The following is a 23,017-nucleotide window of genomic DNA, read 5'->3' on the forward strand; positions in this document are numbered from 1 at the left end:
TGGGGCAGAGGGGCAGGGACCCAGGGTGTTTCTGGGGCAGGCCCAGGCCTTGTGCTGTGTCAGGGTTGGGTGCAGCCTCACCACTGAGTCCCGGGGAGTGGGGAGACTGCAGGGTGATCTCCCACCTTCGTACAGCCGGTGGCCTGTGCGCCCCACTGCCATGCTGTAGCCTCCGCATTTATTTATTGACAAATAAAACTTGCAGAATTTTTGCAGAATTTTAAACTGTGCAGAATTTTTAATTTTTTGGTGCAGAATGCCCTCAGGAGTAGTGTTCATTTGAGGCACCTGGTCTGCCAGCATCACTGGGGGATTTAAGGACTCCTAGGAGCCTTGCTCTTTCCTCTCAGCTTTCCGGGGAGGCAGAAGCATGCAGCCCAGCTATTGAAAAGAGAAGCTTTTCAGCAGCTGTTGGATTGGGTTAGGCCTCAAGTTCTCCTAGACCAGTTAAGGGATGGAGGAAGAATCAAACATCACAGTCTTGGGAGCAGGACAGGCATCAGTGATACTCTGTCCCTCTTCCCAAAGTCAAATGGCTCATCAGGTGAGAGACTGGAACACACAGAGTCTCCACCATTTTCACTGACCCTGGAAACCGGCCACTCAAATTCTGCTCTCCACCTCATTCTCCTCACTGAGTAAGGCTCCTTCTGTCTAGGATTGTCATCTCCGAGGTACAAAAAAACAGGACGTCCAAGATGATGTCCTGAGCCCATAAAAATGTATGGCTGACAGCGTGTATTGATCACCCTTACAGATTTCCTGGGACATTATCTCAGGAAAGGACGAACTGGAGAAAATCTGGACAGGTGGCAACCCTACTTTTGTTCCACACCCAGCTCTTCTCTCTTCTCTATTGGATCAGACTTAAGTGAAGGCTGCTAAACCCACTTCCCAACTTTTGTTCTACAATCCTCTTAGTGAGGGATTCTTCTTCCTACTCTGTAGACTTTGCCCCTCTTTCAGTAATGGAAAAAGAGCTGCCTATTCACAACCCTAGTATTACAGCTGATGCATCTGAGCATGAGCAGTTAGTGACATCAGCAGTTAGCTTGTGTCATAATAGCTATTGTGAATACATAGAATATATATGTTTTAGAGCAGGCATCATCACAGACCCTGAGTAACTTGATTTAATCCCAGCTCTTCATAAGTCATACTGCTAGGAAAATTATTGAGTTCAGATACAGAGGAGAGGAAACTTGTAGGGGAATTAAATAAAAATTCTTTTTGAAAAAATTCATTTTAGAGTGACATTTTGATTAAGGTAAGCCTTCATTCTGGCACAGACAGTAAAGGACTACTTCATATTTTTTTATATTTAGGATTAAAAGCTGCAGAAGTTTCTTCTCTACCACCATCAATAATTTTGGATGCAAAGGAGATCACAACTCATATTGCTAGACAAATTTTGGTATGTAGTAGTAATTTGCAGTAGTCAAATTATAATCTTATAAAACACATACCTTCAATATATTCTCATGTATTGTCTATTGTTTGATAAAAATGTAAGTAGCTCAATGATATATTACAGAGGTACATAAGTATGGCACATAAAAATAAGATCTAATGATATAGGGCAACTGTGTTACTGGTTATTGGGAATTTTTAAAGAAAATCAGTTTTACTTTTAACAAATTTGCTAATAAAATTACTGCGAGAAAGGGAGAGAAGGATTTTATTTTATTTTATTTTCAAAAAGCTTCTTTATTTCATGAACTGTTGCGAAAAATAAATAAATCTGTAATTTATTTATATAATCTTTGTAACCTTTCACCAGAATTTTACAGACTAAGAAGCTGTTCCTAGGACAGATTTCAAACAGATTTCTCAGTTCATTCTGGTGTTAGGTCAAGAAACTAAACAGTATGTTTTTGGGAGCAGTTTTAATGGGTTTTACTGAAGATCACTGTCAAATGACAACACACTGTCATTACTATTATGAAGTACTAGACAAGGTCCTAGATAGAATCTGCAAACGGTATATCAGCAGACTCAGATATGGGACAGGCAGAAAACAGCCAACATTACTACTTCAATAAATGAATATCTGTGTTCACATTTTAATGTATGTGTTTATTTTTAACAACAGCAAAAGCAAAGAACCACTCCTGAGACATTAAGACAAAGGGCTGTATACCATCTAGCAACAAGGCTGGTTCAGACTGCAAGGAACTCTCGATTGGATCCAGACAGTTTGCGAATATTCTTGAAAGGCCTGAAAAAAAAGTATGAAGCTGATTGTCCTGTGTCTGGACAAGCACAAACTGAAGATGGACAGTAATTTATAGCTTACACCGATGGACTAATTTATTTGGTGCGGGCCAGAATATTTATTTTCTGTATCACTGACATGTAATGTTTTTTATTTTTTTAAATCTTTGATTCTCATCATAAATTATATTCACTACTGAAGAACCACATTCCCTATATGTGGGTATAAATAGTTATTCCTCTGAAGAATTTTTTTGGAGCAAATTTTAAACAGAAGCATTTATTTTGTATAAATAGTATAAGTATGAAACAATTTTTTTCCATATGACTCTTGATATGTCAGTGATGGCCAAAAGTCCCTATATGCTTTCTTCTGAAGAGATTGAGGGCAGGGGGCCCCACTCCATTTTGCTAGAGATTGGTGGAGACACTACTCCAACTCTTCTCTAGCAACAGAGAATGGTGAATAGGTTTATTTCAAAATAGAAAATTAACCCTTTTACAGAGTCTTCAATACATCTCTCCACCTCCTGGAGCTGGATTAAATCTTTCTAAGATGCATGGCCCCAGTATGGAGAGAAGGAATAGATCAAACCAAAGAAAGGGAGTTGTGGTAGGCAGACAACTTATTTGCTCTTCCTGGATATAACTCCCGGGCAAATGAGGAGGTGTTGTTTTGGCCTTCCACCAAATGACACCTGTCTGTGGAATAGGTCAGTCAACAGCAAAGCCAGCATCCTTGGTTGGCCTTTTTACAGAAAATTGCACATACATTAACATGGTTAAGCTTTTAGCATTCCTGATGCCTAAACATTAAAGGAATCTCATTAACATTAAAACTACATTTGACTGAACATGCTTTTCATGTACTACAGTTACAAGTAACATCTAAGATTACTTCTTTATAATTATGACAAAGGCTAGAGAAAGTATTATTTCAGCTCTGTCTTTTCTGTTTGTTTTTTTGTGCATTTGACAACACTTTAGTCACTTCACTCTTATGTAGATGGCTAGTTTTTCTGTCTAGTCTCATGCAGTGATATATTGACATCACCTACTAGCCAGAGGCAGAGCATTTACCACACCTCTGGAAATAATTTTGGCTGAAGGTGGCCAAATTTAAGGTCCAATTACGGCTCTGAGTTGGGGCCAGTGAGGATCTCTCTCCACCTCAGTGGAAGCTCCAGGAGGGATTCCCTTTAATCTTGTGCCCACCTTCTCTTTAAGCAACCATGTGGGGGCACAATCTAGCCTATAAAAAGTTAGTTAAACTATTCATAGTTTAAGGATTTATTAAGTGTTTGTATAACATTTAATAAATAGCCTTTTCTAAATTACAGTAATTTACTTTTTTCTTGGGCATATTTTATTTTCACATATTTCAAAAATATCAAGGGAAAAAACTTTTTAAACTCAGTCTCCACGGTTTCCTTTTCAAGAGTGTCTCCTGCCTTAGCTGTGTCAATTACAAAGAGAAATGAAAGACACAGCATTTTGGTTGAAGGCAGTTTGCAGCAAAGACTTCACAATCCCCAGGGGTTTCCAATGATTTTACATTGATTTTTAAATCAGTTGAAAACACCCCCAATACATTTTTTCTCCAATGTTTTTCCTCCCTTTTATGGATTATTATTATTCACACAGCACCCAAAATGTGATAGACACTTTACATAGGCATGACTGGTCTCTGCTTCAAAGAGTTTACAATCGAAACTGAAGATGCAGACAAAAATGGGAGTAAGGAAGTAACAAAAGAAAATTAATTCTTGCCGACTTGTCCCAACAATATTCCCACTGAACTGTTCTCTATCTTATCATTTTTAATCTCTTATTATATGTGGAGATTGTAGGGATGCTTCAAGGCAAGGCTGCCTAACACTTTCTATTATAAGACCTTTTTTTCAGTTGCTTATAACTTCGCCAAACTTTAGGCTGAAATTTCTCATACTGCATGTCTACCTCAGGTTGATTCTTTTTGGATCTTTATGGCAAAAATAGTTCAGCCATTTCTCAGAACAAGGTTAGGGACATATAGGTTGTTTTGCCCTCATTAAAAACATTCTTACAACTGTTTCAGTGTGAAGCTTCAGTACCTCCATGGTTTAGAGCAGGGACATGAAATTTGCTGAAGGGGGAAGTGTTGCCCGCATATCAGGGAAGTGCATTTTTTTGTACCCATAAAACAAATTTGGCATAATTATAGGTCTCAGAAAAACCAGAATTCACACATGCTCAGTAGAGAATTGTTAGACTTTGGCAACTAAATTCTCCAAAGATTCCATCTGTTCCGAGTATGCTGCAGCCTGGGGCAGCAGGTGCTGAAAAGAACTTTTCTGTAATTGTGCCTCATGGCTGCCAGGGTCCACTGTGGCACCAGACACGGAACGGAAACCCAGGGAAATGCTCTCACCTGTACTCGCAATGTTCCTGCATTATTGCTTCCTCATCTACTGATTCCTAGAATATCAGTTTCATGGGTAGTGTTAGTCTATAGAGTGTAACTTTTTAGCCATAACTGAACATTTTTATTCCAAGCTGAACACCCAGATGGCAAATTACTCAATTCCTCGGAGGAGAGAGTGAGGGAAAAGGCAGTTAGGAAAGAGCTATTGACCTCCGCATCTGTTTTTTTTCATAAGGTAGCAGACAGTTTATGCAAAGGTTACTGCAGACACAGAGTCAAGGTCTCTAACATGACAAACCCAATCTTATCTCCATGGCCTTTCAGAATTACTAAATCTGGTTTTAGTCAATCCTATCTCTAACCACTTTTCCAGAACCGGAGATAGACTCCAAGGCTTTGTCTTCACTACCCGCCGATCCGGCGGGTAGCAATCGGTTTTTCGGGGATCGACTTACCGCGTCTAGTGAAGCCGCGGTAAAATCGATCCCTGATCGCTCTGCCGTCGACTCCGGAAATCCACCTCGGCAAGAGGCGGCAGCGGAGTCGGCGGCAGCGCGGCAGAGGTCGACTTTCCCGCGTCCTCACCGCCAGGTAAGCCGACCTAAAATACGCAACTTCAGCTACGGTATTCACGTAGCTGAAGTTGCGTATCTTAGGTCGGACCCCCGCTGCAGTGTAGACCTAGCCCAAGATTCCTGATCACCAGTATTCTACTGCTAACTAGGAAATAGTTGCATAACCCACTGGGAAAATGCATGTTAAGTCCTCCTCCACTGGGTGGTCTACAAAAGGGCTGTTACTCCTGTAGCTCAATAGTAAGGGTCTAAGATAGGAGTCTGAAGATCAGGAGGTTCAAACCCTGCTGATCTGTGTGGGAGGACTAAATAGTTGCATGTGCTTCATACATACGGAGAGACCACCGCTTTAAAACAGATTTTGTACTTTGAAAGTATGTTGCGCTGTACACTATGATTTGAATCACCAAAATACTTATGTTTTGTTTCTGGAAAGAAAGTTTCCTAAAACAGGTTTCTTTCAAAAGGGGAGGTTTGTTCTCACAGCTTTCTCAATAAAGCATCCCTTTTATGCTCATGATTTTTCCATGTTTGGACTGTTTTGAATTTGTTTCTAAAACATTGTTTTCCTATTAGACACACAATATTCCCAGGAGAAGACTTTCCAGACCTCCCATTTAAATCTGGTTGGTAAAAATGTGTAGATGATGAGCCTTAGTGCACTGAGCTACCATACCAACAATAGAGTGTAGCCATGATGGCACGGGCAGCCAGAGGACCTACCTGCCCTGAGAATGTGCCTAGTGTCTTAGACAGGAACTTACTCAGGGTAGCTAGCCACTCTGACTGCTATGACCACACTCTGTTCTTAGCATGCTAGCTTGATCAGAGCTAACACAAGTATGTCTCCTCGAGCTGGGAATTACACCCCAGCTCAAAGTGCAGACATTCTTTTAGGAGAATGATTTAAGCCTTTTCCTTCTTCTTCCCTCCCTCCAAGTACCAAAACACTTTGTGCATGTTTTATGTATAGAAATGTGGCATTAAACGCCCATAATTTCCTGGGGTCCATCTCTGGCCATTTTGCACCATTTCCATGCAACTCAGTTCAAGGTGGGTAGAGTGGAGAGAAATGCTGTTTTTGTTCCCTCTCTAGCTGTAGCCCAGGTAGTACAGTAGGTAAGTGTTATGAAAGGTCAGGGGGTAGGGAGAGACTTACCATTTTAAAATCAAATACACAAATAGGAAACTATGAGGAGTGTTGAGCACTGCTGCAGGAAAGGGACAAAGGTAGCTCTGAGTCTGTGGTTTTCCAGTCCTGGGGCTGCTTTATGCTAGGCTAGTCCCATGGTACATGTAAGAAGAGCCTATTCAAATTGCTTTGGCTGCCTGTTGCTCCAAAAAGCCACTATGGCAGCCCAGAATTGCCAGGGTTCAGGATGCCTTAGCCAAGCCCCTTGCACTCTACAAGCCGATGTAGTGTATCTACCACACACATTGATTTCCCTTATGCTGGCAGGATCCTCTTGCAGCCAAGTAAGGCAGCGTTAGGACAGCTTTGCACTGATGCTGGTGAAGGTCTGGCGCATGGTGTCTTGCACATACAGATTAATTCACATAATTAACAGCAGGAATTTGAGTACAAAAAAACAGGAGAAAAAAAAGTTTGGTCTGATGTGAAATGACAAGTAAGTTGTCCTTTATTTAATAACTCCTCTGGGTCTTGAGAAGTGGGTGAAATTTATCAAGATTATATTCATTTTCCAATTTCCTACTAACCATAGCTGTTCTATATGTGCTGTGTAAATTCCAGCCATGATTTCACCTGTTATTTCTCTTTTCAACTTCTTGTAATTTAGAATTGAAGATGGATCTGGAAACCTTAATGTGGGGATAAAGTATGGAATGCAGGATTTTTAGACATAGGGTAAATGTGTTTGGTATTAGCAATGGTGGATTAGCCATTGGGCCAATGGGGCCCATGCCCAGGGCCACCAGCCAATTGGGGTCCCCCAGAAAAATGGGCGCCCCTGCACCCTGACCTACTCCGCCTGTCCAGCATTCTTGCCTGCCAGGTGATGTAGTAAAGGGAGTGGGCTCTGAGAATTCTCTTTGTGTGTGTGATTGAGAGAGGGAGGGTCTCTTGGAGTCCTGGTGCAGGAATGAAGTTAGGAGGGAGGTTATGGGGCCTCATGATGAAGAGGTAAGTTGGGAGAGGAGGAGAGATATGGGGCCTTGTAGTGTAGGGGTGGGGAGGGGAGAGGGGGTAGAAGAGAGAGAAAGGGAAGCCTGAGGATTTTGTGGTGCAGGGGGATCCACCTCCAACAATGAATGGTTGTAATTTCATTATTTTGCTCAGGAAAAAATTAGATAATTACTATTGTCTCTCCGCTTTCACAAAGAGAAGGGGAAGTTATTTTAACATGATTTTTGCTATTAATTTAGCAACTTCAGGAGTAATTTAAATCAATTAAGCCCACAAGTTTGATTCATACTTGGTATTTCTGTTAGCACAAAATGCACCAGTGTTCTTTTCAAATATGATAAACTACAAGAAAGTGTTTCCTAACAGGTAAAGTTGCATAATACAATTTTATGTTAATGGAAATATAAATTTACATTTTAGAATGCTATTAAAACCTTCCCAGCTTAACTCCTCTGTGCAGCATTTAACTCCTTTCTAGTTTTTATATGACATTCTTATAATAGTTAAATAGCAATGTGTTCATAGCATTTGTACCATCCCAGATGTACTGCGGTGAATGGAGAAAGGAAACAATTTCCTTGTTGGTCTTGAATTTGTTCATGTAGTTGTGTTTATGGATCAGACCCTCCCTAACACAATTACACTGAATAGATTAAACAAATACCAATCTTAAGCAATGGCAATATGGTACATCATAGGCTTACAGCTATGAATGCTAATAATACCATCTCTCATACAGACATTAAAAGTTTCTCATTTTGTATTAAGCTACTGTGTGAAATGTGGTTGTCTTGTACTGCTAAAATTAAGTGATTGTATTATTAGCATTAGAAAAGATGTAAATTACTAGATTCTGTTTAGGGAGCATAAGATCTCTATCTGCTCATTATCTGTCTGATTATTTCATGCTTGCTCCTATTACAAATTGCAAGGATCCTGGATAGAATTTTTTAGCGAAATTATTGACCAATATTTATTTTGCCTGTATAACAAAAAATCCATAAATTAATTTGCCTGGTAGCAAGACTAATGGTAAATAGGCATCTTAAACTTGGCTTTTAGTTGTTTACTGTAGATAGCTCAACAAATTCAAATTACAGTGAGTATAGTGTTGACTTTAATGCTCCAAATTTAACCTTTACTATACTTAATATCTGGTACACTTTATTATACAGGCTTGTTTTTAAGGCTGCAGACCCATAATGAAAATTGCTTCTGGTTGAAACTTGTTTAGATTTTTACCCATATGAATGGGGTTTTTGTTTATAAATTTTAAATATATATGCTTATTTCATTGAGCTGTATATGAAGTAATCACATCTTCCATCTGCTTACCTGACCACTCATAAGTTTGATGTGGCTATTAGGTTTAAGTATATATATTGTCACCACTGGGAGAACCATAGACTTCTTACAGAGGATTTTGCCAGCTGTTAATTTGAGCACCTGGCATCCACCCCAGGTCCTGAATGGTTTTGGAACTCACGTTGCTATTGAAAAAAATGACTCCATATCACTTTCTGTTTCATACATCTTAAAATAAAATCCCGAAAACATACTGAACTTTTAATTTTAAGCATATGAGTAGTCCCACTGAGTTCACTGAGACTACCTGCATGCTTAAAGTTAAGCATGGACTTAAATGTTTTGCAGGAGCAGGGTCAGCGTGCTCAGCACCTTGCAGAAGAAAGATTTTTATGAAAGAAGGGTTTCTTCTCTATTTTGAAAGGGACATTTGAAAATAGGAAGTAGAGCTTGGTGAGATGGATACAGGAATACTGTGTAGTTTTGGTATCCACATTTTATGGGGGGGAGGGATAGCTCAGTGGTTTGAGCATTGGCCTGCTAAACCCGGGGTTGTGAGTTCAATCCTTGAGGGGGCTATTTAGGGATCTGGGGCAAAAATCTGGCTGGGGATTGGTCCTGCTTTGAGCAGGGGGTTGGACTAGATGACCTCCTGAGGTCCCTTCCAACCCTGAGATTCTATGATTCTATAAAAAGTACACCTCTACCCCAATATAACACTGTCCTTGGAAGCCAAAAAATCTTACCACGTTATAGGTGAAACCACGTTATATCAAACTTGCTTTGATCCACCAGAGTGCGTAGCCCTGCCCCGCTGGAGCACTGCTTTACCACGTTATATCCAAATTTGTGTTATATCGGTCACATTATATCAGGGTAGAGGTGTATGTTGAAAAATTAGAGGGGTGCAGGAAAGAACCACAAAAATTATTCAAGGGCTGGAGAAAATGCCTTATAGTGAGAAACTTACAGCTCACTCTGTTTATTTTATCAAAAAGAAATTAGAGGTGACTTGATTACAGTGTATGAATACCCTCATGGGGAGAAATTATTGGTTAGTAATGGGCTCTTTCGTCTAGTGGAGAATGGTATAACAAGAATCAGTGGTTGGAAGCTGAAGCCAGAAAAATTCAAATTGGAAATTCAGTACAATTTTTTTAACAGCAAGGGTGATCAACCTTTGGAACAAAATACCAAGTGGCGGATTCTTATTCTCCTGATGTCCTCAAAACTGCATGCCATTCTGGAATATATGCTTTAGCCAAACACAAGTTATTGGGTTTAATACAGGGGTAACGGGGTGAAATTTAATGGCCTATGATATAGAGGACGTTAATCAAGATGATTTAATAGTCCCTTCTGGCCTTAAACTCCATGAATCCATCAAAATGCCATGTAAGCTCCCTTGAGGCAAGGACAATGTCTTCATATGAGTTTGTGCAGGATTAGTGCCTTGGGTCAGCGTTCACGTCACACTGTCAGTACCTGGCCAAAGCAGGGAAGCTAATGATCCAACCAGCAGCTCAAATTCAGTGATGAATCTTAATCACATGCCACCTGAGGCACGTTGTGCATATGCTAAGACGAAGTGGGGCCCTGATCCTAATTAGGGCCTCTGGGGGCTATTGTATTACATTTTTTAATAATACAAAATAAATCATTTCCACTGATACTTTGCCACCCAAAAACCCAGAAAAATATTGGTGGAAATGTAACTTGAGTCTTGATTACCACCATCAGTTAGCACATAGCAATTGCTATGTATGCCTGCAGTAAGCAGGACTGACAGCCCTAATTTAATTATAGAGTAGATTTTGAAATAAGCTGTTCCTCATGATGTCTCCTCCCAAAAAGATAGAGTGACCAAGAAAAATAGTTTTATGCATTTTACTTGTGTGGATGGCAAGCCCTGAATATTTTAATATACAACCCTAAAGAAAATGGAACATTTCATATGATCCGAATAAGTTATAATAGCAGACTTCATAAACTTTTATCCCCTTTGTGTTTTTATTAGCCAGAATGTTGGCTGTCAATTAAAAGAAAACTGATTTGACAAATACTGTACATGCCCTTCCTTTGTTTGTTTTACAAGGATTAAAATTATCCAGTGAACAAACAATTCCAACATCGTATCCTGTTACAAACAGGATATTACTTGTGACAGAGAATCATTTAATACACTTCGGGCCTGCAGAGGTCATCAGAAAAATTGCAAGGTCAACAAACAATGAAAAATTGACTGCTTCTTCTTGTGTGTTTTAATAACTGTATTGTCAAAAGAAATGATAATCAAATTTTAACATTGTTGTCCTTGAAGTACCTTTGGGGGCTACCTTCAAATGTAATACAAGATCAGAAGCATTCAGGAAAGGGGAAATCACAAACACAGCCTTTGTTTAATGTTTTTATAAGATGCTGATTGACTGGTTTTATGGTATAATATTTAGATACCTATCAAAACATTTTCAAAAAGGAAGCAGCAGCCAGCCTGAAAGAAATGTAGTTTCTTATGACTGTTTTTAAAAGTTAGTACAGAACACTTTTCTTGTCCTGTTTCTCATAGGTTATTTTGTGTGTTGTGGCATGATCTGTCTCAGGCATTCCAGGTCTGTTTCTGAAGCAGGACCTGGCCCTATTTGAAGATCTAGATTAGTGTGCTCAACCTCTTTATAGCTAAAAAACCATTTAATCAACAAATTGAGTCAAACCAGTGTTAAAAAAAAAAAAAGCAATGAGTTACTCTCTCATCCTACTGAGTGTCCTGATAGTTATCTGTACTAAATCATTCATGTAGTCCTATAACAAAGTACTCGCTCTATTAACATAATTTTCTTGTAATTACTAATAAGGAGCATTAGAAATTGTCTTCTCCGATCCCCAGACAGACTAAAAAATAGACCTGGAGCAAACCACATCCATATGGAGAGGTGCCAGGAATTCCCTGCATTTTAGAAAACTTTAAAACCATGCATTCCTGCCAAACACCCAAGCACATAATACTAACCTGCCTGTGGCATGTGAGGCCCTGTTAGAATCCCAGGAAATGAAATGCACATGAAACGGCAACCCTCAGTGCATCCCAAGTGTGGGATACATCTCCCCTCAGATGCACTGGAAAATTGTGTGCATATAAAATTAAATGCCAAAATCAGCCTTGTAAAAACAGCAAAACCCAAAGCAAAATACAAGCAGCACATTCCACTTCCCAAGGCCAGGAACCTTGTGGGGGCTAGTGATGTATAATTCAGATGATCTATGGATCATTGTTCACAAAGGCATTAATCCCTACATTTGCATAGAACAACATTTGTCTGCCTAGCTGGTAGTTTACCATCTCCTCCGACACTCATCTTTCCTTCCTTCTAGCTCTGCCTTTTCCTCCCTCTGATTAACTTTTCTGCCCTCTTTTTATTGTTTCCTGTCTCTCTGACATCACAACCCCATTCTAGGGTTGCCAACTTTTGAATTGCACAAAACCAAACACCTTTTCCCCAGCCTGCCCCCCCTTCCGTGAGGCCCCACCCCTTTTCTGAGGTTCTGACCCCCTTCCCTCCATCGCTGTCTCTCCCCCACCCTCGCTCACTTTGACCGGGCTGGGGCAGGGGGCTGGAGTGCGGGAGGGGGTGAGAGCTCCGGCTGGGGGTGCAGGCTTGATGTGGGGCCAGAAATAAGGGGTTCAGGGTGCAGGAGTGGGCTCTGGGCTGGGGCAGGGGGTTGGTGAGGGCTCTGGCTGGGGGTGTGGGCTCTGGGGTGGGGCCAGGGATGAGGTATTTAGGGTGCAAGAGGGGGCTCAGAGCTGGGGCAGGGGGGTGGGGTACGGGAGCGGGTAAGGGCGCTAGATGGAGTGCGGGCTCTGGGGTGAAGCCAGGGATGATGGGTTTGGGTTGCAGGATGGGGCTCTGGGCTGGGACCGAGGGGTTGGGGTGATGGAGGGGGTGAGCGGTGCGGGCTCTGGGAGGGAGTTTGGGTGCGGGAGGGGGCTCGGGGCTGGGGGAGGGGGTTGGGGTGCAGAAGGGGGTGAGGGCTGTGGGCTCCGGTTGGGTGGCACTTACCTCAGGCGGCTCCTGGAAGCAGCTGGTATGTCCCTACGGCCCCTAGGTGGAGGGGCCAGGGGGCGCTGTGCACTGCCTGTGCCCGCAGGTGCTCGGGGTGGGAGCAGCGCACAGAGATCCTGTGGCCACTTCCAGGAGCAGCATGGAGCCAAGGCAGACAGGGAGCCTGCCTTAGCCCCGCTGCACTGCCAACCAGACTTTTAGCGGCCTGGTCAGCAGTGCTGACCGGAGCCACCAGGATCCCTTTTCGACCGGGCGTTCTGGTTGAAAACTGGACACCTGGCAACCCTACCCCATTCCCTTCCCTCTCTCTGTTGCTCATCCTGTGATTTTTCTAACCCCTCTCATACTACTTGTTTCCTGTAATTGTTACTCCTTTATGCATGGTCTCCTCACACCCTGCTTTCTGCAGAGAGGTGGTCAGACAGAAGCAGGGCGGCCAGCAGGAGCAGAGATGGAGTATAATTTGCTAGTAGCTGCAGAAAGAAGGCAGCATCCCTGCTCCCTCTGCTGGCAGGAGACAGTCTGCGCAGGGTTTGAGGAACAACTATTTGCTAAGACCTGGTGAGGAGCATGTGGCTGGGCCTACACTACCAACCGATATTGGTATAACTATGTCGCTTGGGGACGTGAAAAATCCACACCACTGAGTGATGTAGTTATACCGATCTAACCTCAGGGAGGTAGATTAACTACACCAATGGGAGAAGCTCTTCAGTGAATACCAATGCAACATTTTAAGTGTAGACCTGCTCTATGGGAGCAAGCTAGGGATGAGGCAACCCCTGTCGCTCACATCCACATAGTTATAGGCCAGAGTCCTTCTTCCCAGCCCAATTTCATATGGGCCTGATCTTTGGCCCATTGAAATCAGGGATAAAAATCAATTGTGAATTCTTTTCTTAACCCAGCAGACCTCTATCAGTCATTTCAGTTTGTGTCCTTCTCTTGTGTGTGGCCAGAGTGTCACTATTTTTCTAGACAAATCAGAGGTGCCTCTGATGTTACAGGGAAAAACAGCTTGTCAAAAAAATTCTAATTTAGAAATTTCCCTGTGGGGAAAGAACGGGACAATTTTTTTCACAATCTGCCCCCCCCCCCATCTGATTTTCCAACCAATTCTAAGGGAAAAAAGCTAGAAGACAAGGCTTTTAGTAGAAAAACCTGTTCAGAAGGTAAAATCTAGAGTCCAAGTTGCTGGATCAAAGGGGCATAGGAATTGATCTGGCCACATTACCAAACTGTTTAAAGAAAAGGCCACTGCTTGTTCACTTTTTGAAAGAACTGAAATATCTGTTATCTCCAAAGCGCTCTAAATTGGAATAAGGACTCAGGAAGTGGTCTCCTTAAAGACAAGCTACTCTAGGTGTAATTTTCATCTGGCAAACACTGTGTACCACCTACTTCATTTCAGCTGCATGAGCTGTGATGTCATGGTGGAAGCCCCTTCTGCAATCTACCAAATGAGATATGGTAGATTTCCACTATTGGGTGATTAATCCCACAGCCCATATGAGGGACTGAAATGGTGTTTCCATATGGATACAATATTTGGCTTCATGCTATAAATCTACTAAACAGTAACAATCAATTAGCTACCAATGCACCAGAATGCTTCTGGATACGTTACAGCTTTGTTTTGTTTTTGCACTGAGCGTGGAATTTGCACACAGGTAACTCATAACATCTTATACCCTCAGTACAGACCCACTACACCAGACATTTTTCATTAATTAGGCCCTCAGTTGCTTCTTACAAATCCTCTGTCAGAGGGCTCCTTCGTACCCTTCCAGGGAGTGTGACATATCTGGAGCTTTACAGATGCTAGTGTAAAATAAAACAAGTAAAGTGGAAATGCCTGGAGGACATAATAAATGTTGTATGCAATGCAAATTCTTCCGACTGAGCAATTTTAGGGCATCTGGAATTGTTGTCTAGCTTTTGAAGGGCTTTGTACTGCATCAGACCAGCAAGTTTGATATCTTGCCCCTGGCAATGCCTAACTCCTGACAATCAGGAACTACCCTCTGGTAAGCGGGGAGGTTGTTATGAGAAGAGGAATGTATTCCTTCCTGATCCCTTCAGGCAGCCACCTGGTGCCCTGAAGTATGATGTTAGATTATCCTTGTAACATTGTCCCAGCTTGTACAGCTAAAACTTTTATTAATAGTTATAAAACTCTCACTCTTAAAAATCCATCCAAATGATTTGTCTTCTACCTTTGGCTGCAATAAATCCCCCAAATTCTCTATCTGCTGGGTGAAGGAGAATTTCCATTGGTCTGGTGTAAATATACTGACCTTCAGTTTCATCAACTTCTTGTATTTGGTGACAATGCAATTTTTAAAAAGAGAAGGAGAGAGAAAAAGAGTGTGTGGTTTTCTCATTCATTCCATAATTTATACTTCTCAGTCAAATTCCTTCCTCTCACTTGTTTAACTAAAATTAGTCTTCATCATATGCACTCTCTTGAGGTTGGCTGGCCTTCTCTTGAATTTCTAGTTGCAGTTCTAGCTGCCAGACCTGGGATAAGGTGATCACGGTTGTACTAGCTACTGATGGCAGCAGTGTATGTACAGTATATTCTGTGCTATCTTTCATTTTGCCTAGACCCAGCTGGAGTTTCTCAATATTCACTTTTATTTTTTTTAACTAAACTAAAACTAAACTAACTAACTAATGCAAGCTTATGCTCAAATAAATTTGTTAGTCTCTAAGGTGCCACAAGTACTCCTGTTCTTAATGCAACATAGTTTCACCAGAAAGTTCACCAATCTGCTGCTCAGCTTCTCTGAAGACTGAACAAATATAGGGCTACATTCTGGCTAAATGATACATGAGAATCTCACAGATTTCAATGGAAGCTGTACACATGCATTTGAGCATAGTTTTATGGATCATAATAAACAACAGTGCTCCTGCACCAGTTTTGGTGGTACACCTCTACCCCGATATAACGCAGTCGTGGGGAGCCAAAAATTCCTACCGTGTTATAGCTGAAACCCCGTTATATTGGGGCAGGGGTGGCAGGTCTCCGGCGGTGATTTAAAGAGCTCTGGGCTCCAGCCGCTGTGGGGAGCCCGGGCCCTTTAAATCGCCGGCGGAGCCCCACTGCCACAACCCCGGGGTAGGGGCGGCAGGGCTCCGGCGGTGATTTAAAGGGCCCGGGGCTCCCTGCAGCAGCTGGAGCCCGGGACCCTTTAAAGCACCGCCGGAGCCCTGCTGCTACCACGCTATACGCGAACCCGTGTTATATCGGGTCGCGTTATAGCGGGGTAGAGGTGTACCACTATTTACTTCTCTCCACGCTCAGGACTCTGAGGAAAAGCTGTTCTTTATGACTCCTGACTGACACAGGACAGTACCTGGTATCTCATGATTATTAATTACTCTTTAATCTCTTACAAGAGACATTAAAACAAATTATGTCCCATGCCTTCCATCCCACTTGATCCCAAAGCACTTTAGAAGCTATATGTACAAGAACTGTGTCACCCTCACCCAAATATAATTCTCTCTTGGGTGGAATCCAATAGTTATTTGGATTTGCAAGGGCCAATGAGGATGAACACAGATATCTGGAATTTTTAGCCAAGTGCTCACAACTTGTATTAAATCCATAACAGGACTACTTCTCAGGGCAACCTGCCATGGCAGCAAAGGAAAAGAGGGAAGGATATGGACAACCACCTATCACACTTTTCAGTGCTCAAATCTAGAGCATCCCATTCCCAGGGCTCATGAGAGCCTACATTACCCAAAGCTTATCCTGACCAGTAATGTAGAATAGCCTACAGCAGTGGTTCTCAACCTATTTACCTTTGTGGGCCGCATATGCAGCTCTCTGTGTGTTATGAGGGTCACATCCACACAATATATATACGACTTGTATGGCCCTGAGGATGTCACATGGGCTGCAGCTGTGTGCTGATTGGGCAGCAAGTGGCCCAGGAATTGAGAACCACTGGCCTACAGTCTGGGAAACCACCACGCCTTGTAAATGGCTCAGGCTTTCCTAGGAATCCCATCCTTTTTTCTAGGATTTACAGGGAAAAGAGCTTCACTGAAAACCTCCCTTACAGATTTGAGACTACCCCCCCATAACTACCCTGATGAAAAGGGGTTCTGACACTCCTACTGCCAGGACTACCAGCACAGATGTGTGACATCTGTATGTCACACAACAATTTCTTGATTCTGGTCACAATATCCTGGTTGAATTTACCCGCTCCATCAGCTGATAAGAGCACACCAACTGGACAAAAGAATTTGGGGAAGCTGTGAACACATGCCTTAGTGTTTGGTCTCCAGCCACACCAGCAAACAATCACATTGCCTTGTTGACTTGCTTCCTAGTCTGGGCAGCTGCCACAAAAGCACAGTCACCACTCTGTATAATTTAGATGAGATGCGCTTTATGCTAAGCCTTAAAGTGAATCAATTCAGGGAGCTCCAAGGGAAGAAGTTTCCACATTGAAGATGCTCTGCTAAGAACTCCCTACCTCCAGCCTCAGACTTTCACGTATGTTAGAAAAAGCACTTCAGCTGATGTCAAGAGCATGTGGTGAGAATGGCTGTTTCTCAGGGCACATCTACACTGCAAAAAAAACCCCAAACAAACAAACAAAAAACAAAACCCAAACCCGCAGCAGTGTGCCTCAGGGCCAAGGTCAACTGATTCAGGCTTGTGGGGCTTGCACTATGGGGCTAAAAATAGCACTGTAGATGTTCCTGCTCAGCCTGGAGCCTGGGCTCTGAGACCCCCAGCCTGAACTGTGGACATACCCCAAAGGACAGTCCCTGCCCTGAAGAGCTTATAATCTAGTGGACCATGCAATGAGATCTCGAGTGAGCACAATGTGTGAGGGCATTGCTGGAAGCCTGCTGAAAATCCAACTAAATTATAGCCAGATAGTCGGTATTTATGAATACTTTCTAAGAAGGTGTTCAGTTTAGGAATGGAGTCAATAGATTTGGAGGTTCAATCTGGATAACCAGGCAGAAATGAAGCTGCTGATGTGAAACTTCTCCATTCCTAGAAATCTCATCATAATCGTCTTCCTGTGAGATTACTAGTATTTCCCGGAGTTGGTCAGGCTGCAAATACAGCATCAGAATGCTCATGCTGCAGAGCGTAAGGCAGCCTCCAAAATAAACTTCTCCTCTGGGCAGGTTCGACCATAATTCCTCACTTTATGCTTTCTTATACTTTCTTCTGATGCAGTTGATACTGGCCACTCTTGCAGCAAACTTCTGGAGTAGACAGTAAGCCTGATCGAGTGTGGCCATTCCTCTGAACCTATTTCATGGCTCCCAATTCCAGATCGGATAGTGCCAACAAACTTAGCCAGGCATTTACAGACATCCAAATGGTGGCAGGCTTGGGTTTGATTTGAATCAGCTGGTAATGTAGTTTGACCACCTATCCCATCCCTTGTTCAGTGCGCCAGTAAGCCAGAATGTGACAAGCCAGATGCTTCCCACATTTTTCTTTCCAAAAGCATTTTGTGAGGCAGTTTAATGGAATTTATCTGAGAGATGACAGTGAAAAATGCGGTGTGTCATTTTTTCAGATAAATAAGAAATTCTCTATTTGTTTCTCTTAGCCAACCCCCTTCCTGCTGTTTGCATGGAAAGCTCCCTAGCAGTAGAAGCAGTGCAGTTTTATTGCACAAAGGTGGGCAGAATTTGAGGTGACTGTATGGGGTGCACATCCCCTCCTTAGAAAGGTTTGTACCTCGGTACATGTGAGATGCAATATTACTATGTCTTAAGATAAATATATTCCCCAAGTGTTGAGTTCATGTAACAAGTGTTAACAGCCAGCATTAAGACCCTGCTTTAGCAAAGCATTTAAGCATGTGCTTAACTCCATCCCTATTCAGCAAAGAACGTAAGCATATTCTTAACTTTTAGCGTATTCCAGTGAAGTCAATGGGACTTGAGCATGTGCTAAAGTGATTTGCTGAATGCGGACGAACTGCTAGATCGGGAATTTAATCTGGCAGCAACTCATTTAACTTGGTACAAGGGATTCAGTGGTCAGGGAACCATCTTTCCCTCTACAGATTAACTTCGCCAGAGAACTGATTGAAAATGACAAACTCCACAACTTGCTTTCCTTAAGTCTCTTGCTCTCAGTACCCTTTTTACTCTTTTAGGGCCTCAGGGTTTCCCTCAGTATCCATGCACAGAGGAGGAGCTTAGCCTGAGGAAAAATGGATGTTCTGCCCCAGTGGCATTTGCCCCCCTCTTCCCTTGACCCCCAGGAAGTCAGAATGCAGGATTTGGGCTTTACTGACCTCAAGGGGAACTGATCCTGTATTAGCTTGTACTGCTTCTCCCTCTGTAATGTACAGCCTGCCTTTAGGTTGGTTTTGGAAACAACAGCTGCAGTCAGGGGAGCACCTGGAAACATGGATCTTGCAAGAGCCATGCTTTTCTAAAGGCTTCGGAGAGCTAGCAGGTATGGGGCTGCAGAGCAGAAGCAAGGGGTCTCCAGGTGGATGCCCCTCGGTTCTCTGACCCACAGGTTTCTGGCAGCAAAACTTCTACTTATTTCTACCAAGTTATGGGAGCAGAGTGTGGTCTTAGGTCCTGATTCTCAAAGGTATTTAGGCACATAACTCCCATTGAGGATCCAGGCCTTAGTCTTTCAAACCAAAAAAGGAAGAACTCATAGGAAATTCTGCGAGTTACAAATTGCAATTTCCTTTCCCCTCTACAAATTATACCTGCATGGGGGAGAATTGGGCCCTTGGATACTGCTGCTCCCCTGTTACAGTCCAGTTAAGCTCTCAGACTCAGAGAACTATTCTATACTATTCTTTTGTGTGTTCAATATCTTTTTTAGCATGAACCGGAAAAATGGGACATAGGAAGTATAATGATACTCAGAGTAACAACAAAAGGTTACAGCAAGGGCATTGGCTATGGCTATCCGGGCCAGAGATAGTTTTGGCAAAACTTCTAAGCTTGTGGGAGGGTTTCTGAATGGGGGAGAAATAGGTTGAGTATTGTGTCTCTCCAGTTACTCAGTACAGCAGCAAGTAAGGAATTTCATTTTTGACATTAATGTAGGGACACTGTGAGTGACTGCATAAGCCTAAGATTCACTTTGATTGTGCCCCCATCAACAAACAATTGGGAATGTAGCAAGAAGAAAGAGCCCTTTGAATTTTAAAAATGAGAATATTTGCATTGTGCAAATGTAAATGACATCTTACACAACTCCCAGTTCCTATACTGGACAACAAGAGCTGCATGTTTGCATTCAGATTTACTTTTCAGCTACCAGGAGAGTAGGGTGGGAGAGTTTATTTGGTTTTAGGAGTTAGTTTAAAGAGTCTACTGCAGTTTTGTACACTTACTATAATAGATACCTCCAGGGTCCTCTCAACAGCATTGTAGTCATCAGTGCGTGAGACAATTATTGATTCAAGTCATATACTGGGACTTGGAGTCCTATCTAATAAAGACTGTAATAAACTCTCATATTTATGACCAGTAAACAGAAAATATTTCATAGTAAAATATATTTATGCACATTTGTATATTGCTAAAGGGTAGGGCAGGCAAGCTAAAGTGTTGTGTGCATGTGTATCTGGCTATATTTTTATCTCCTTTTAGTGTTATTACTACACTTCTTATTCTCAGAGATGGGCCTTACCAGTTGGCTCATATAACAGCCTTCCCCTGAGATACTGCAGTCAGACAGCTGCTTAGAACTCACCCTTAAATGCCCACTCTAAAATGTTACTGGATCACACCACTTTTATCACCTTTCTCTCTCCACAAGTGTATCTTTTCTCACTATTTGTAGAGTGCTGAGTTTTGCTTTTCTGAGCAGGGGCACACAGGGATTATTTTTATTGCCTTCAGCTGGCTTCCCCAGAATGCCTGACTCTTAATGAAAAATTATCCTTTTCCAATGTTTTCCCCCATTCCTATGCTTTCAATAGCTCAGGAAAGCCTTTAAATCAAAGATTTTCAGAAGTGCTGAGTACTCACAACTCCGATTGGCTTCAGCTGGAGTTGTGAATACTCAGCACTTCTGAAACTCAGCTTCCAAGAATTTAACTGGTAACACATGCTCTTTGTTAGCACTGGCTCCAGCCCACCTGTGCTGATTTGCTGCTTTAATAGCCAGGCACTCTGGCTGTCCTAGACTAGTGCATCAGGAATAATTGTCTATTGAGGTTTGTGTTGTATAGGAAGGGGCCTGACTTAGGGAAGTGTAAAGGCAATGTTTAAACTGCTTTTAACACCTCTTCCCTGCAAGTCAGGGAGTTGAGGACAAAGGGAAGCCAACCTGTAGAAGAAGTAAGGTAACAAATAAACTAATAATAATTAATAATAAAAAAGAGCCCTATTCACCTAAGTCTGGTGGGCTGCAGGCTACTAGTCTCTCTTCAGAGATATTTTCTTGCTCACATTTAACATTGTGTACCTTCTAGTGTGACTCTAACGTGTCCTCTGTCCAAAGATTAGTATCATGCAAGCCCCATGCACTGCAAGAGTGGCCTCTCTGGCAATGTAGTTGCGAGAGGGGTCTGTAAGAGACTTAACCCAGTTGGAAGCCACCTACCAGCTGAAGTTTTGTGGTGCAACTCTGGGAGCTCCAGTTGTAAGCTGCTTCCCAACTTTGTTTGACAAACCACTCAGTGATCCATCTGAAAACTGAGCATCTACCTACTACGTAGCTATCAATATCTAGACTGGTGGCAAGCGTTAGAGGTTTCTAGCTGACCGGCAGCAGCCATCAAGGCTTATGGCAGAACTTCGGCACCTCTCACCAAACTGCAAATTCAGGAGACTGACAACCAGTGCCAAGAGAAAAAACCCCACAAGGGGCTAAAAGAGGCCTACAGGAAGTCCAAGGATGATGACCGTGAGCCTGGGAAGGCACCATGTACAGGGCCGGCTCGAGGCACCAGCTTAACAAGCAGGTGCTTGGGGCGGCCAAGGGAGAGGGGCGGCACCTGCGGCAATTCGGGGGCGGCAGGTCCCTCAGTCCCTCTAGGAGCAAAGGACCTGCCGCTGAACTGCCGCCGCTGATCGCGGCTTTTTTTTTTTTTTTTTTTTTTTTTTTTTGTTGCTTGGGGCAGCAGAAATGCTGGAGCCAGCCCTGACCATGTATTGTCCATTTTATAAGGAAAGGGGTCATATTATGAAAGACATCCCCAATGCAAGGTGGGAATACATAATGGATATGGCCTTGGCCTCCACTGTTGCTGTGTCGAGGGAGGAGATGACCTCTGAGATCAGCAAGACCCAAGCCGCTGCCTTGGACTATAGAACTTCATCCTCAGTCTCAGGACCTGTTTGGAGACATGCAGGTCTATCCTCTCCAGGAGACAGAGGTCAATGGGGATGTTGTGGAGGACATGCCATCCCAACCTGGTAAATTGCTGTTTTTAGTTATGCTACTTTATTCTGCCTCTGAAACTGGGCAGGGGGTAGATTAAGGCAGGATGCTTGGATCTAGGACTATTGTGTAAGGAGGAGGTTGATCCATTAGTAAGAAACCAGTTGTTCAATAGTGTCCTCCACGCTCCTACTGAGACCATTAGGAGTGATTCACATAGTATGGAGAAGCTACCCTAAGGGCGTATGACATTCTGTAGATAAGATATTACTGAAATCAGAAGACCACAGCAAAATGAGACTTGTCCAACTGTTAAGAGTTGTTTAAAAGAGACGGTGAGGTGCATAATAGCAGTAATGAATGCTGCTTTGTATATGCAAATATAATTCCTCCTTGCACCAACTTTTCACTGTGATGACTTCACTTAACCTGTCTGCAAGCATGACTGAGCTAGAGAGAGGGCACTAGAGTGCTCTGATCGAACATCAACAAGGGTGTACTATGTGCGTACAGGCTTCAAAAACTTTAATTACTCTCGTATCCTCTGTGCTTATTTGTTTTGGTTGAGAGCAACGTGTCTTCTAACTGAACCAAGACAATTTCAGACAGGATAAAAACAGCACTGATTCAGCTGAATACATAAAAGGTGGACTGAGGTTTCCAGGGTGTAGCAATGTCTTGGGAAGAAATGTTTTGTTCTCTCTTGAGTCTTTTTTTTTTTTTTTTTTTTGTACATCAGAAGGGCTTTCTAATGTAGTATTAGCAGTAGTGAGTGTGGCCTGTGACTATCTACTGATAGAAAAATCTATAGAACATTCAAGCCACAATAAGCTGAAGTCAATACAGCAGGCAGAGTGGTCTGGCTGTTGCCTTGCTAGCATGACTCTTATTTGTGGTGGCAATAATCCAACTTGGCACTAGCTTAACATTTCACATCTTGGGAGTGCTGTA

General features: G+C 42.6%; 1 protein-coding gene across 1 annotated transcript in view; it reads left to right on the forward strand.

The window, feature by feature from the left end:
- Window positions 1-2,284, forward strand: part of MSH4 (mutS homolog 4) — a 62,151-nt gene extending 59,867 nt beyond the window's left edge. The window contains exons 18-19 of the mRNA XM_065409536.1: window positions 1,326-1,414; window positions 2,093-2,284. Of these exons, the coding sequence (XP_065265608.1) occupies window positions 1,326-1,414; window positions 2,093-2,284 (281 nt within the window). The remainder of the gene's footprint in view (window positions 1-1,325; window positions 1,415-2,092) is intronic.
- Window positions 2,285-23,017: the final 20,733 nt, after the last annotated feature.

Source organism: Emys orbicularis, chromosome 8 (genome assembly GCF_028017835.1).
Source record: "Emys orbicularis isolate rEmyOrb1 chromosome 8, rEmyOrb1.hap1, whole genome shotgun sequence".
NCBI lineage: Eukaryota > Metazoa > Chordata > Testudines > Emydidae > Emys > Emys orbicularis.